This window comes from Macrotis lagotis, chromosome 8 (assembly GCF_037893015.1).
Source record: "Macrotis lagotis isolate mMagLag1 chromosome 8, bilby.v1.9.chrom.fasta, whole genome shotgun sequence".
Taxonomy (NCBI): Eukaryota; Metazoa; Chordata; class Mammalia; order Peramelemorphia; family Peramelidae; genus Macrotis; species Macrotis lagotis.
The window spans coordinates 37,754,980-37,771,002 of NC_133665.1; the positions used below are offsets into that span (position 1 = coordinate 37,754,980).

The 16,023-nt window shown below is 35.6% G+C and overlaps 1 protein-coding gene across 1 annotated transcript in view; it reads right to left on the bottom strand.

Annotated features, from left to right (window-relative positions):
* Positions 1–313: 313 nt before the first annotated feature.
* The window catches only part of PSAT1 (phosphoserine aminotransferase 1), a 33,087-nt gene continuing 17,377 nt past the window's right edge, over positions 314–16,023 (bottom strand). The window contains exons 7-9 of the mRNA XM_074196696.1: positions 15,672–15,800; positions 2,445–2,582; positions 314–1,644 (exon numbers count right to left, since the gene is read on the bottom strand). Coding sequence (XP_074052797.1) covers positions 1,539–1,644; positions 2,445–2,582; positions 15,672–15,800 — 373 coding nt within the window. The 3' untranslated portion in view covers positions 314–1,538. The remainder of the gene's footprint in view (positions 1,645–2,444; positions 2,583–15,671; positions 15,801–16,023) is intronic.

Below are 16,023 nucleotides of genomic sequence, written 5' to 3' on the forward strand. Positions count from 1 at the left end.
CAATGCTTTAAGTGCAAAAGTACTTCAGAAAATTATCTCATTGGCTCCTTAGAACAATCCAAGGAGGTTTATGATTAATGGATGTAAAATGGATGAGTCATTTTTACAGCTGTGGAAACTGAAGCAAATGAAGTTAAACAACTTTTCTCAGGTCACAGAGCTGGAAAATGTCTTAGACTGGATCTGAAAAATGTCTTAGACTGGATCTCAGTACCCCCAGATGTTTAGTTATTTTATTTATGCCTTCTAATCAAAACTTATAAAGAATATTCAGTGTTAAATAAAACAGGAAATGAAAGACATGAGAGACAACTTTTAGTGCTCTTAATGTGGTTTATTGTCTTCAGTATCACATACTGATCAATGCAGACAAAAGAAATGGGGAAAGGGTTCTTTACCAGGCATTCCCCAATAGGTAAGAATACTGATCCATCAGCAGAGAAAAGCCAACAGCCAAGGGAATAAAAGTTTAGGGTATTTTAATAAAGGCATTGTTTTGAACTTAATAAGAAACTTTAGGGAAAATATTTAGAAAATTTTTAGGGAAAAATTTAGGGAATTTTAGGGGAAAAATAGAGGAAAATAATAATATTCCTGTTTGAAAAGAGCAGGAAAATAAAAGAAAAAAGGAAAAAAGCCCACACCACAATCCCTTGTTAATTTACTGAGTAAGGATTTTTATATAACTATGATTATAAGAGTACAAAGAACTGTTACTTGAAATATAAATGCATAGAAAAAATAGCATATGATATTAAAAGTAGACCTTAATAGAAATAGTCTTAATCAGTTTTGTCTCTTAAAGAGATTATACAAAACAATACAAAGGAAGATTCATGGTTTGCCTGTGCCTTCAGTCTCTGAGTTTATAAGCAGCTATCAAGTTTGTACCTAAATAAATGGAAGCAAACCATAAGAACATCCCAGGACATCAATCTACACAACTATGGCCTATAGGACAAGTCTGGCCTGCTAGAAGCCTGTTTCTGTACAATCCGTAAGCTAAGAATGGCTCTTCTATTTTAAGATAAAGTTTTATTGTATTTAAAAATGCAAAAAAAAAATCATTCTTAACTAGCCTGCTGTAAAAAAGGAGGAGTTCAGATTTGGTATATAATTTGCTGACCCTGGTCTAGAGTATCCTTGGCATTCTGGGAAGCGTTGAGCCCCATCTATCATTGATTAGGTGCCTATAGAAGCCAGGTTATTCAAAAAGCTGAATAAAACACACAGTCAAATTTGCAAACTGTGATTTAGCAAGGGGAAAAAAGCAACTGCGAAGGAAGAAATTGAACTTCAAATAAAACGTAGGAAGTATAGCTTTAAAAATTTTACAGTACTAGTCAGAGTGAAGATGGGGGGCTGTCCTTGGCTATATTGTAACAGTTTTGTTATTTTTGTTAAAGAGTTACAGTAGATTTGTTTATAAGGAAAATAATTTAATTTGTTAAGTGCTCATAGCTATGTATACCACAATATGTATTTTTAATAGGCTGCCTGTTTTTATGTAGGCAGTATATAAACTGGCACCAAAGAATTCACAGCCTATGCATTTCCATAAAAGTCTTCATAAATGCAGCCAGCTTCTGAACATCCTCCGTGGTAACTGCATTGTACAGAGAAGCACGAATTCCTCCAACAGACCTGAAGAAGTCAAAGGGAAAATGTTTAACAGCCATACATTAGACAAATTTACTGAATACACTACTTTTCATTCACCTTTTTCTGTAGGACATTTTCAAGATTGGAATCAGAATAGGAACAGCCCTTTCAAAGCTATCAAAATCCAGTCTTTTTACACAATATAGGAAATGAAATTTTCATGGTCATCTAGCTTTCACTTCTATTGATGAAGAACTTGCAACGCAATGCAGTAGCCAGTTCCATAGTGAGACAGTTCTAATTAAAGAAATATATCTCCCTATGGCTCCCATTCACTGGTCATAGATTTTTGACCTCTGGAGCAATAAAAGTCTAAACCCTTCCTCCAAAAGTATCATCTTCCTTAAGTCTTTTTACATATAACAGTAGTGATCTCTGCGCATGTTCAGTTAGTTTCCTAATAATTCTAGATTTGAACTGTCTACTACCACTAATATTTATGAGGAAGTTGAGTCTTTGGGGAGGAAAAGTACTGCACCGCACAGCATTACCTGCTAAAGTTGCAGTTTTTTTATCCATAATTTCAGGTTACAATACACATTTTACATACATTTCAAAGATACATGAGATCAATTCCACATTCCACAAGAAAAATAAAAAATAAGGCTGTATCATTTCTATGGTGATAGTTCTTTCTCTGTAAGTTATATAGTTGATATTCTTAAAAAAATAAAAAACCACTGAAGGACAGGTCCCTGGTTATCCAATTCAAGTAACTTTTACTTTTTCCTGCAAAGACTAAGCCAAATCTCTACCCCAAACTTTTGAGTTATTATACTTACCTATGTCCCTTCAAAGAGATCATATTAAGTTCAAGAGCTTTCTCCAGAAACTTCTTTTCCAGATGCTCATCTCCCTTAGAATTACCAATGCGGAAAGGGATGTTCATTTTACTTCTGTTCTGTTTTTCCACTGGGCATCTGAAAAACACTGCATTGGTTCAAGTATCTGTTCTCGAATATGTAGAGTATTACCAACAAATTATTCCTTGAAATCTTTCTGCATGTAAGATATTGCTCTTGAGACATTTAACAATCTAGTTGGGGAGAGATGGCAGGAACACAAGAAAAGGTGATATGAGGAAATAGCAAATCCATCAATCAATTAGCTACTATGAACGCTCATCAGTCAAAGCCAGGATAGGGATAACAATAATGACATCAGAATATCAGACTTTTTTTTTAGATTTTTTTTTTTTGCAAGGCAATGGGGTGAAGTGGCTTGCCCAAGGCCACGCCTAGGTAATTATATTAAGTGTCTGAGGCCAGATTTGAACTCAGGTACTCCTGACTCCAGGGCCAGTGCTCTATCCACTGTGCAACCTAGCCACCCCAAGAATATCAGACTTTCTTAAGAAAACATCATTATTTTGGACTCCACTAACTTAAAATCTCCAATAATTAGGTCTGGTCTGAGTTGAGATTTCTCTTTGTACAATCTATGAAGAAAGGGTGTAGGAAGTAAATGAATAGTGTAAATGAGATCATAAGAATCATGATTAATCTACAAGAGAGAACAAAATTTTTTTTCAAGGCTTCAGCTTACAAAACTGCTTAAATGAAAATAATCCTAATTATCACAAACTTCATCTATTCATTATATCAGACTCAACAGGGGGCACTTTTGTATAGCAGGCCCAGTAGGGGGCATTTTGTCAGCAGTTACTGTAAGGTACTTAGAATAAGTAATAAACTTTAAGATTAAAATAAAATTTAAACTAAAATTTTGTGTTTCAGTGTTTCACCTAAGAAAGGTCTCATGATGAAGCAGAATGGGGTATACTCTGTCTAGTCAGCTTCAAACTAGATCATATCTCACCTCTAATCTACCCATCCAACTGCCCCCTTGAGTCATCTTGCCATTTGTCCTACAGGAGATCAGGTATCATTCCTAACCCCCTTTTCTACCTCTTGCTCTGCATTCAGAAATTAAATCAATACTACAGTTAATTTGATTGACCACCCTTTGGATCTATTCACCATTTTTATGACTTCACTGATCATAGATTCCTGACTGGTTACCATTCCCCTACAACAACACAGATACAAATGCACAAGGAACTCCCAAACCAAATTAAAATTTAAAGAGAAATTTAGAGATAGAATCAAGGCCAGCCAAAAGAGAATTAATATTACTATGGCATGGATGAAATAAAAATACTGTCAGAAATGCCAAAGAACAAAATAAGCCAAAGTTTATTTTAAAAATTAGGGACAACAAAAAGGGCTTGTTTAGGGGGCTTTTTGTTTTTAAACTAAAACAGGAGGAAAAAGGGAGAATCAAGAAAGGGAAAAGACCTCCATTTGAGGTGGACAGAACAATGATAACCAGCAAACAGGGAGATAGCAGAGGTATTACTTGAATCCCCTAAACCAGATAAAACCAGATAAAATCTTCTTGTCCTAAAAGAACTGGCTGATATTATCACTGAGCCATCACTGGAAAGACTTAAAGGATCATGGAAAAGAGGAGATGCCATGAGGCAAGAGAAGGGCAGTGCTCCTGGGTCCTTTCTACTACAGTATGAAATTTCTCTGCTTCATCTGAATTCATGACCAGATGTGGAAGGAAGCTTGGTAGGCAAGATGGCAAAATATCTCTTAGAGAAATCTGATATATCACCATAAAATTTTGTGAATGCAGACCAGGGACAACTAGTAGTACATGAAATCTAAAAGACATTCTATCATCTAAATAGCAATAAATGCCATACTTGGCTGGAAGGTGCTCAATGGATATGGAGAAATCTTTGTGAGAACTGGTAACTCTTGCCTAAGGGAGAAAAAAAATTACCATTGGTTCTTGGGTTCTGATTTTGAAAATGAGCAACTGAGAATACTATTGAGATATAAGAATGAACCTAAATCTCTGTTCTGGAAAGACAAACCTAGATGTAGTATGCAATCATTCATTTGCTTATTTATTTATTTTTAAGCAGAAGCACATTCTATTTTATTTGAAGTCTCTGCTAGGTGGGATTCATTAAAATTAAACTGCAAATAAAAACAGTGGAAGGGAAGTTCCCATTAAAAGTTATACTCTCCCTAGAGGCACATATATAATTCCTATGAAAGTTAATAGGAGTCAAGTGTACACCTTTAAGGCAGAATAGATACTAAAGGGAATAACCAAATACCTTGAAACAAGCTTTGGACTTGAATTTCTGTCCCTTCTTTTCCAGGGGACGCTAGGTTATTTCACAGCTGACATTTAAATTAAAAACACCACAGCTATGCTGTTAAGACATTCTACTGCTGGGAAAATGCAATGTACTAGTTCTGGTCTTGATGTTCAGCAATTAAATGCACATCTTAGTTTGAAAAAAGTAACAGTTACCATGTTGAAAATTGGTGTTTACGGTTTTTCTCTGCCAAAATTCGCTATTTCTACAGGAGTACATGTCACAATGGATACAAAGTACTGATCTTGGAGTTAAGAAAACCCTGAATCAAATCCTGTCTCAGATACATAACTAGTAGTGTGACTCTTGGGAAGACGTAACTGCTCCCTGACTCAGTTTCCTCATCTATTACATTATATACTATAAACTGCTTTGCAGAGTGGTTATGAGAATTGAACCAGATAGCATATATACAGGGTTTTTGCTTTAGTTTTTACTATTTAAATCTTAGCAATATAAAGGAAATCAATTACTCCTGATTTCAGAGTCAACACTTTATTCACTGCACCATCTAACTGTGATGGGTAGAGTGTTGGTCCTGAAGTCAGGAGAATCTGATTTCATCTGACCTCAGATACTAGCCATTTACTAGCTGTGTGAACTTAGGCAAGTCACTTAACCCTGATTGTCTCACATCTAGGATCGTCTTTGGCCATTGGACAGGGAAAGTCTCTGGAGGAGAAAGTGAGACTGGTGACTTAACACAACACTCCCTCACTCAAATCCAGTTCACATGCTTGTCAGGGCATCACCTCCCTGATATTATGGTCTTCTTTGAAAATGAAGGACAAACATCATTATGAAGTAACACAAGAATCTATTTAAGGTTTACAATATTATCTCATTTAATCATCACAACCTTAAGAGTGATTTGATATATTATTCCCATTTTACAAAAGAGGAAACAAAAATATAGTAAGGTCAAAGTGACTCGTCTAAGGTCATACAGCTAATAAATATTTGAGGCAGTATTTTAACTCAAGCTTGCCTAACTGTCAAACTCTGTCTACTGTGCCACCTAATTGCCTCCAAAAATTATGATTAATAATAATAGCTATCATTTATATGGCACTTTAAGGTATAATGAGATTACATACTTATGTGTGTGCATGTACATTTATTTATATGTGTGTGTGTATATATATATACACACATATATGTATATTATGTATGTATGTATAAGTCCAGTGACAATTCTGAGAGGTAGGGCTATATGAAATCATGGACTAAGAGGTCTTGATCTATATTCATAGGAATATCTATGTTAATTAGATCAGTGATCTTCTGGAGTTGTGAAGATGGCTCTTCCAGACACCCCCTTGTTGTTTACTGTTTTCCATACTAAAATATATGTTAAAAATACTTCTGGTCTTAACCATTAGCCACTATAGTCATGACCCAGAGATGGGGGGGGGGGGCAGGAAATAGTATATTCTGCTCTAGAGAATTGGAAACTAGCCTGCTCTCTGGGTAGGATTCCCCAAGGTACCTAGTCACATAAGGAGATACAAACTCCAGTATTCTAAGGTTAAAAGATTAGAGATTTTGAAATTAATTGTCAGATTAGGGAAACTAGAGAAATCATAAAAATAGTAAATTAGCTGCTCAGCATTCCTTTGGATTTAATAAGACAACATTTTCTGGACTGTTGTTATTATCCCTATGACTTTTAAGCTACTAACTTTATAATTGGGCAGAAAAGGATACTGATGCACTGTTGGTGAAACTGTTAATTAGTCCAGCCATCCTGAAACTATCCAACGAAAGTCAACCAGAAATACTAGGCTTATACTCACAAAAGGTGAAAGAAAGAAAATGGATCCATATATCCAAAAATATTTATAAGAACTCTTTTTTGTGAAAGCAAAGCACTGGAAAGTTAACATGATGGCTATCAGTTGGAGAATGGCTAAACAAATATGGTATATGAATTTAATAGAAAACTATTGCACCATGAAAAATGATATAAACCTGGATAGACCTTTGTGAACTGATGCAGAGGCAGAGTGAACAGAACCAGGAGAACCTTTTGTACAATATCAATGGAATTAACATTGGAAGATTTAATAATACTGATCAGTTTAAGATCAATCAGGTCTCCAGAGGACATATGAGAAAAGTTGCTACCTGCTTCTTCACAGAAATATAATGGTCTCAAGAGGCAGAATTCAACACATTTTTTATTAGATTGGGACAGGAAGTTGGGCTGGGAAGGTTTGACAGCCATAAACATGGCTCTAAACATAGACCCTACTCAATATTATCTCTTCCCTTGTAAAGACCAAAACAAAAAACCTGGGACTTATGTATGTTTACTAGTTGTATAATTCTGGGCAAGCTCTAAACTTCAGTTTCCTCATCTGGAAAATGAGGGGTTTAGATGTAATGACCATTGAGGTCATTTTCAGCTTAAAATCTATGATCCTATGACTCCACCAAAAGGAACAGTTTAACTCAGACACTATCCTTCAGGTGTGTGAACAGCAAAAACAATAAAAATAGCCCTCATTATTGTTACAGAATAAAGATGGCAAATGAGTCTTTCTACTTTGGGTAGGGTGCCTTCTCTTGGCTTGAATAAGTTTGGGGTTTTGGTGGGGGTTAGTTTTCTGCTTTTTTGCAAGGAATGAGGTTAAGTGATTTATTCAAGGTCACACAGCTAGGTAATTAACTGAACTCAGGTCCTTCTGACTCCAGGCCTATCTCCTGTGCCACCTAGCTGCCCCTGAATAAGTTTTTAATCTACTTCAGTAACTTTTGCTCAATGTATTACTGATGTTTGTGTCTCAAATTCCCAAGAGCTAATGCCAAGTAGTTCCATTCATCTCTGAATAATGTGTTTAAACTCCCTGAAATATCCAGGCAAGAACAATAGGGGGTAAGTGTAAAGAAAAAAGCAGCATCCCAGGGGAACTTCTAGCTGAAAAAGTGGGAGAATTACATGATCTGCCCTATCTCAATAAGATGAGAATCAGAAAACAGGAAATTTGGTGCTCAGCATTCCTCTAACATCCGGATTGGGATGACTTTGGACTATTTGAACAACGTAATGATATGAACTCATGGGAATCATGCACTTGGAGGCCCATCTTTCCCTCTTACTAATGAGTGCCAAGTTCATTTAGAAATTACTAATAATGACCTCACTGTAAATCCTTTTCCTCAGTAAAGTTCCCCCAGAAATATATAAGATGATATATGGAAAAACCTGTCAGGGAATAAGAGGTGAGCACATCCATCCCAAGCTAATTTCCATTATAAAGAAAAAATACCTCAGGAAGCAAAAAGATCAAAGAATATGAAAATTAGAAATAACCTGAGGAGTCATTTAATATAACCCCTACCAGAAACTTGAATCCTCTTGAGAATATCATCAAGAAATGGTCATCCAACTCCAACTTGAACACTATCAATAAGGGGAAATTCAGTACCTAATAATTATTAAATTCTTTCTTTAAAAGTTGACATAATTTCACCCTTTCTAGTTCCACTTCTAACCTCTGGATACAACAAGAATAAGACTTGTTTTCCATAAGACAACCATTTAAACATTTGAAGACAGCAGTGAGGCAACTCTTATCAAATCTCTTCTTGGGGATAAGCATTTGCAATTCTTTCAATTGATTTCTGAATGTGAGATGGTACACTGTCCTGCTTTTTTACAGAGGTAAGAAATTATGGGTGTAGAACAGAGCACTGGCCTTGGGGTCAGGAGGATGGGAGTTCAAATCCAGCTTCAAATATTTGATATTTAGTAGCTGTGTGACCTTGGGCAGGTCATTTAACCCTGATTGCCCTACAGAGGACATCTCCAGTTGTCCTGATTCATATTTGGCCACTGGTCCAGATAGTTCTGGAGAAGAAAGTGAGGCTGGTGACTTACAACCCCCCCCTCCCTAAAATTCAATTCATGTACTTGTCATGGCATCACCATGATCTTATTTGAAACATCATATATGTGTGAATGTATATAAAGCATATAAATGTATATACACCCACTCTGTATATGCTATCTATAAGTACGTTATATATTTCACTCTATATGTATGTTAATATGCATATACATATAAAACATATATAATAAAAAGTCTTACATTTATATATTAGATTTTTGCACTATTTTTTATTTTGCCAATTTTTTCTGTCTTTATTCTTTGTTTTAGGAGATTTTCTATGAAGGAAAAGGAGGAATCCATTAGGAACTAAAGGTGATTCAAAACCAAGAGACATCAGTAAATTTTAAAAAAACTGATTCCTGAGAGACAGTTTCAAAATATAAATTAGTGCAATTGTAATTTAGATTAGAGAAATAGACTCTTCACATAGCTCCTGCTATATTCTAGGTTCTGGTCCCACAATCCTTAGCAAAAACCTGGTACAGAGGAATTTCTATAAAAATGACTTGAAAAAGTTTGAGCTATGTTAATTGGGCAGTAGAAAAAATTCAAGGGCATCATGGGCATACAAAAGAGCCTCCATTCTGGTCCATGAACAATTGCCAAGGTTACTAAGTAATCTAGAAATAACAGCCTAACTGGGATTCTTTTCCTCAGTGAGTTTCCTGAGAACTATGCTTGCCAGTCAACATCCATCACTCCTATATTGACTCCCTAATCACTGCAATGGAGTGTAGCCTCTCTTTCCTAAGCAACAACAACAAAAAAATCAATAGCAAGAGGGTACTGGTTGCACCTGAAAAATATCTTATCCAAAAATCTGATTTTCAACCTCATGGTTGAAGCACATTTTGTCCATCATTCTCTTGGGGGGGGGGTGCTAGATTACCTATACTGTCTCCTAGACAGAAAGAAAAGAGCAAAGTTTCAAAACAGCTCAAGGAAGATGCAGAGATCACTGGGAAGTAACCAGGAAGTTAAATACTGACCATTTTAAGGAAACACCAACAATAACAATCTGTTTTTGTAAGAAGAATAATTTTGCAAATGTATTTTGAAAATGGCACGACATAGGAGACTGAAAGGTGAATTTGCATCCAGGTGAATTTGAATTCTACCTGGTAGGATTGTGTAACCCTGACCAAGTCACTTAACTTATGAGTTTGTTTCCTCATTTGTTAAATGGTAATGATGTCTACGGGACTTATATCACAGGATTGATGTGATGTTTCAATAAGATAAAGGATGTAAAGTGCTTTACCAATTTCAAAATGCTTAACAAACGTCAACTATTATTTACTATTAGTGTTATAAATCAGATTTCTTTGGACAGGAGTGCTTAGAAATTGAAAAGAGATGCTTAGTGTTTAATTTATTTGAAATGAAATGATCCATAGCATAACACTGTACAGATACAGACATCCAATGGAAAAGGATATTCTAAGAGGTTAGAGGTCTCAGGATGAGATTTTCCCCATATACTACACCTGAAATGACAGTTCCAAGAGAATGAATGATCAAACTGTTAAGGTGCATAATGGAAAAAAGACATTCAGTTTTCCTTCCCCTTTAACTCTATCTATTCTTGTTTAAATTTCATTTTTTCCCAGGATGTCTGCCTTTTCCCAGAATCAGAACCTATACATATTAAGTTTCAACCTATGCCTATGTGTTTAGAAATATGTAGTTGTTTTTTTCCCCTTTTAAATGTCTATTTCCTTAAAAAAATATATGTATAAAAAAATACGTCCAACAAGACAGCAGCAGAGAAAGGAATCCAGGAAATAAAACCACAAGGAAAAGTTTGTTTTCCACAAAACTGCATGGTGTTTTGAAATAAGAAAGGTTTAATGGCATGGGGGGGGGGGGGCTTCTAAAATCAGGCATTTGAAAATAAGAGCTTTCCAGTAACAATCTTATTCTGTGTGTATGTATTGGATAGGGGAAAAGTATAGGAGAGAATTCAAAGAGACTGAGAGACAAAACTGGAATGGGTTTCAAGGTAAGAGCCATGAGAAATTTTCAGAGAACCATACCATGATTGAATTAGATCAATGATTCAATTATTATGACCACTGTGCCCTTTACAGTTGGTAACTCCCTATCACTAGGAGACAAATCCAAACATAAGTGGATTAAAACATTTATATTCATAGATAGCTTCCTTAGGTCTTATTGCAAAGAATGCAAAAATATAGAAAGGTCTCAGGATATAATGGGACTAAAATTAGAAATTGCATCATTTTAAGAGCCCAACTTTTCCCACTTAGAGAACAGCTATAGATGTATAGATAGGTAGTAAGGATCCTAGTAAGATCTAGGTTCCCGTTTCTAACTAGCTTTGTCACCAAAAGCTTTATAGTATACTAACTTATAGAGAAACCAGTCCAGGCTGTTGAATGCCTAAGATGGTCATTCAGCATCAGACCCAGGAGGAGGTAGAAGGGGAGTATTGATGGTCAAGAGACCCATCATGAACTGTCCACTTTGAATAGCTCCATAGTAACCTTGTCTCCAACATGGGCTAGGTCTAATTTTCCTGCTTCTTTAGATTTACTTTACTATATTGCCTTCTTGGAATTCCCCATCTGTCATCCCTGTGTATATCCTATCCATCCTTCAAGATTCAGCTCATTTACCATCTCCATCACAAAATCTTCTGTTTGCTCCAAAACACAATTGTTCCCCTAACTCAAAATTACTAAATTAATTCCATACATTACATCAGAAAATATATTGTCTTGTATGGGTCTGTTAACATGGTACAGAGAAAAAAAAATGCTACATTTACAGATACTGGACTTTGCCAGTTCCTGGCTCTATGTTTCTTTATTTGAAAAATGTTGGAGCAGATGACATTTAAGGTCTCACTCAGATCTAAAGCTATAATTTTATCACTTATAAACCTTTCAAGGACATTTTGTGCTTCTTTTAATTTCCCCTTAGCACCTAGAATGTTGATGGACATTTAAATAAAGAACAGTCAGTGAAAATATTTGGTTATTTAGTTTCATAAACAATTGGTTGTAGGAAATCAATTTGTCCCCAAAGCAGAGCTTAAGAGCTAGACTGAGGAAGATAACATAGAGAAGAGGTAGGGACCTCTTCTCAGAATGATTTTCTTTTAAATGCATAAAATACATTATTGCAAAGGAAACCAATTATATTGAAATTTAGTTCATAATATTAAAAACAAAAATTCCCAGACCCTAGCTTTGTAACTGCTGTTCTAGAGGAAAAAAATAAGTTTGCTTTTTTTGTTTTCTTCAAGGACACATCTTTAGTGGTGAGAGGCATCTTGCATTCTTGGCTTACAAGCTTGGCTTCCTTTGCATTTGTTCCATTTTTTCCTCCTTCACTTTACCTCTGTATCAATTGTTTCCCATGCTCTTCTATTTCTTCCCTTTTCTGAACTTGTGCAAGTTATCTTGTCTACTTGACCATTATGAAGAGGCTAGGTAGATGGCCAAATGAATAGAATACAGCTTTGTTACGTCTTCAAGGAAATGCTGTGGACAGGCTTTCTATTATTATCATTATTATCCCCTTTGCTAATAGAAACTCACAAGTAGTTCTGTGGTGGTTTTCTTTAATATTAATTAGGGTTCTTTCTCTTTTGCAACACAATTTTTTACAACACAATTGTTATATGAACTAATGGCAAGAAGAGTAGTTTTGTCACAGATTATTCCCTTCCATCCTTCTTCCCCCCCAAAAAAAGAAAAGTTTCAGAATTCATCACTGTTTTTCATTGTACTAATTGCTAAATTCGTCCACATTTTTCTGCACATCAGATGACAGCAAGCCCAGAAACATTGCAGTAGGAGATGTCAAACTCAGATTAAAAATCTGCTGAAGATAATCTATAAAATCACAGTATAATGGAAAAGCACTGGTCTTGGCCTCAGAATTTCTGGGTCTGAGCCTTTCTAGTCATGGAAGCCAGAATACATCCTTTAACCTCTCGGGGGTGGGTGGGTTATCTTCTCAAATTCAAAGGTGGAATAATTATATTTAAATTCACTACCCTATAGCATTATTATGCTAAAAGTGCTTTATAAATCTTAAAGTGCCATAGAATTTTATGATATTGTTATTACAAACTGGAGAGCCTATGCATGAATTAATCATAACTATACATTAAACATAAAGTTAGCAAACTGACTTTATGGTTTCAAGCATCATAAAAAAATTATCATCAGCAGCATCAGCATCAAAAAATAATTAAGGCAAACTCCCAGATCCTTGAGTATGTGCCTGTAGCAAACTAAAGAGAAAACTTGGACAAAAATAGCATGGGAAGACCAAGAATGGAGGGTTTTATATCACTGGCAGGAATACCAGTGATTACTAATGAGATCACAGGGTCAGCTAGGTGGGCTGTAAATAGACTACCAACCCTGGAGTCAGGAAGACCTGAGTTCAAATGTGACCTCAGACACTTAATATTTGCTTAGCTATGTGACCTTGGACAAGTCATTTAACCTCAATTGCCTTGTGAAAAAATTAATGAAATTACAGATTCATGAGTATAATAATGGCAAAGAGAATGTTCCATACAACAACAGTGATAACTATAAAATAAAAATAAATTGATATCTATTTTTCCCAGTCCTTTATCCCTCAAGTCACCAAGATCTTATCTAGGTTCAGCTGGGCAGGAAAACTGATATGGCTGCTAATGCCAAAGTAGGAATAATCCTTCTGGAAAGATGGAAAATCACCAGGCCTTGCCAACTGCCTTGCCACTATATTCTAAAGTCTTTTGGGTTTACCATCTGCCTAGGTATTATGCTTTTCTAACCACTGGGCACTGCCATTTTACTGGCTAATGTACCCTAAAGTCCCCTGAGCCTAAAAGAGTTCCCCTTTTTAATGGATTGTTTCTCTCAATTAATAAATGAGTCCTTGAGAGATAAATTGTCACTTTTTCTTTTTGCATCCCAAGTGCTCAGAAAACATCTAGTAAGATAGAATAAGCCCTTAATACTTCTTCATTTGTTTATTCATTCATTATTACTTCAAGCACTTGAAAGAAATGTAGAATTAATGATGAAGGAAAGAGAAAACTCTTATTTAAAAAAAATAACCTTTAATCCAATCCAACTATAGCAGTGATACTAGGAAAATAATACATTTGCTGGTATGTTAACAAGTATTTTTTGACTGATCACTTTTGCTTGCTGGCAATGGAACACATGAAATGACAAGTAGCTGTTCAAATATCTATAGATTCAATTTACATAATCTTCCTTTCACAAATGTTTAGTGGTCTTACTTTTTAAAAAGAAATGCTTCCTGTCTGATACTATGAATAAAAGAAATGTGGGCATGATAGCCTCATTACTGCAGAGTAAGAAACTCCTTGATCCTCATTTAAAGCTCTGGATTAAGTTAACCTTTACCTTTTCAGGTTTATTATTCTAATCCCCTTCATGTAATCTACGGGCAATAAAAACTAGCCTATTTTGTCTTCTGTATTAGCTGCCCATACCCTAAACCTGGGATGTGTTCCTTCACCTATCCTTGGCATAAGATGCCACAGCATCTTATGAGATCATGGCCACCAGTATATAAAAACAAGCCTCTGAAGGTTGGGAGAGTTTCATGGAATCCAGTCAAAGCCATGAGAAGTCTTCTAATATCTATTTGTTTCTTACTCTGCAGTAATGAGGCTATCATACCCACATTTCTTTTATTCATAGTATCAGACAGGAAGCATTACTTCTTAAAGAGTAAAGACCAAAGTCAGTCCTAGGTTGAATTGAATCAGATTCTCATCCATTTACTTTTCTCCCTCTCTCAACTATTAACCAATTACAGTGTTCACAAAATATTAATTTTGTCTTGGATGAAATAAATTAACACATTGCTTCCTCATCACTCACTTCCTTAGAATTCTTAGGAAGTTGAAGGAAATTGTTAACACCAGTAATACACATTAAAGATGGGTTCTTTTCTGGAAAAACAAGAAAGTTAGAAAACTATTTTTGGAGCCTCTGCCTTCCTCTCTCCATTTCCACCTTCCTCCCCATAGGCTGGTCTGATACAGATACGGAAATCAATAAATCCCCTATCTCCAACTTAGATGGTAGTGAAGGGGAAATGAGGTGACTCAGTGGATAGAGTACTGAGTTCAAATGTGACTTCAGACAATCACTAGCTGGGCAAGTCATTTAACCTCTGTTTGCCTTGGAGGCAGCTAGTTAACTCAGTGTAGGGAGTGCTGGGTCTGGAATCAGGAAGATCCAAGTTCAAATCTGGTCTCGGACTCACTAGATCTGTGACCCAGGACAGTCACTTAATCTGTTTGCTTTAATCCACTGGAAAAGGAAAAGGTAAAACACTTGTATCTTTCCCAAGGAAACCTAGTATAGGGTCGCTAAGGGTCAGACATGCCTTTAACAATGGCAGCAAAACAACTGTATCAAGCCATCCTGGTCCAGGGCTCCATAGACAGAAAAAAAAATTATCATTCAATAAACCTCATTCAAATAGATAAGTATGGTACATAGGTTCTTTCTTCCCTTTTCTTTTTCTACTATGAATGCTGATTTACCACAAAATCACTTATTTGTGAAGGCGTTTTGTGCCAAGCATAGGAATTAGGATGGGTAGAAAAATTTAATGAATTCTAAGGGAAAAAAATCCTAAGAATACAGAAAAGTTCACCTCCAGTAGAAAATATGGAACTTCAAGTGTTAAAAGAACTAAACAACGGAAAGGGTGATTTTTTGTAACATCCCAGAAAGTCTTAGAAGGAATTGATTGATCCCTTTTTCCCCCAGAGGACTGTGGGCACTTAATTAAAAAATGCTTGTCATTAATGACATTAGTGCTAGTGATGAAATTAGTGTCAAATAAATGATGTGGTCATCATAAACACACTTTTAAATTAACAAATACTATAAAACAAGATTGTATCAACTTACACGTAGAATCCTTGGGATTCATCAATTATATCATAAATCATTTGGGATTTGATTAGGCTGAGTTCCTTCATAGCTGCCGCACCCCCGTTGTTTTTAATCCACTCTAGGACCAAGCCCACGATGTAGATGCTGAAATAATAACAAAAGAAACTATTTAGTTTAGCTTTGGCAAGCAAAAAAAGATTTGCAGGTGGCATAATAGGAATTTTTAAAATGACTTACACCTACATATTCACTACTTGAAAGTCCTAAAAATATTACTACTATCACTAATACTACTACTTCTACTATTGCTATTACTACTATCACTATTACTACTACTACTACTACCACTATTACTATTTCTACTCCC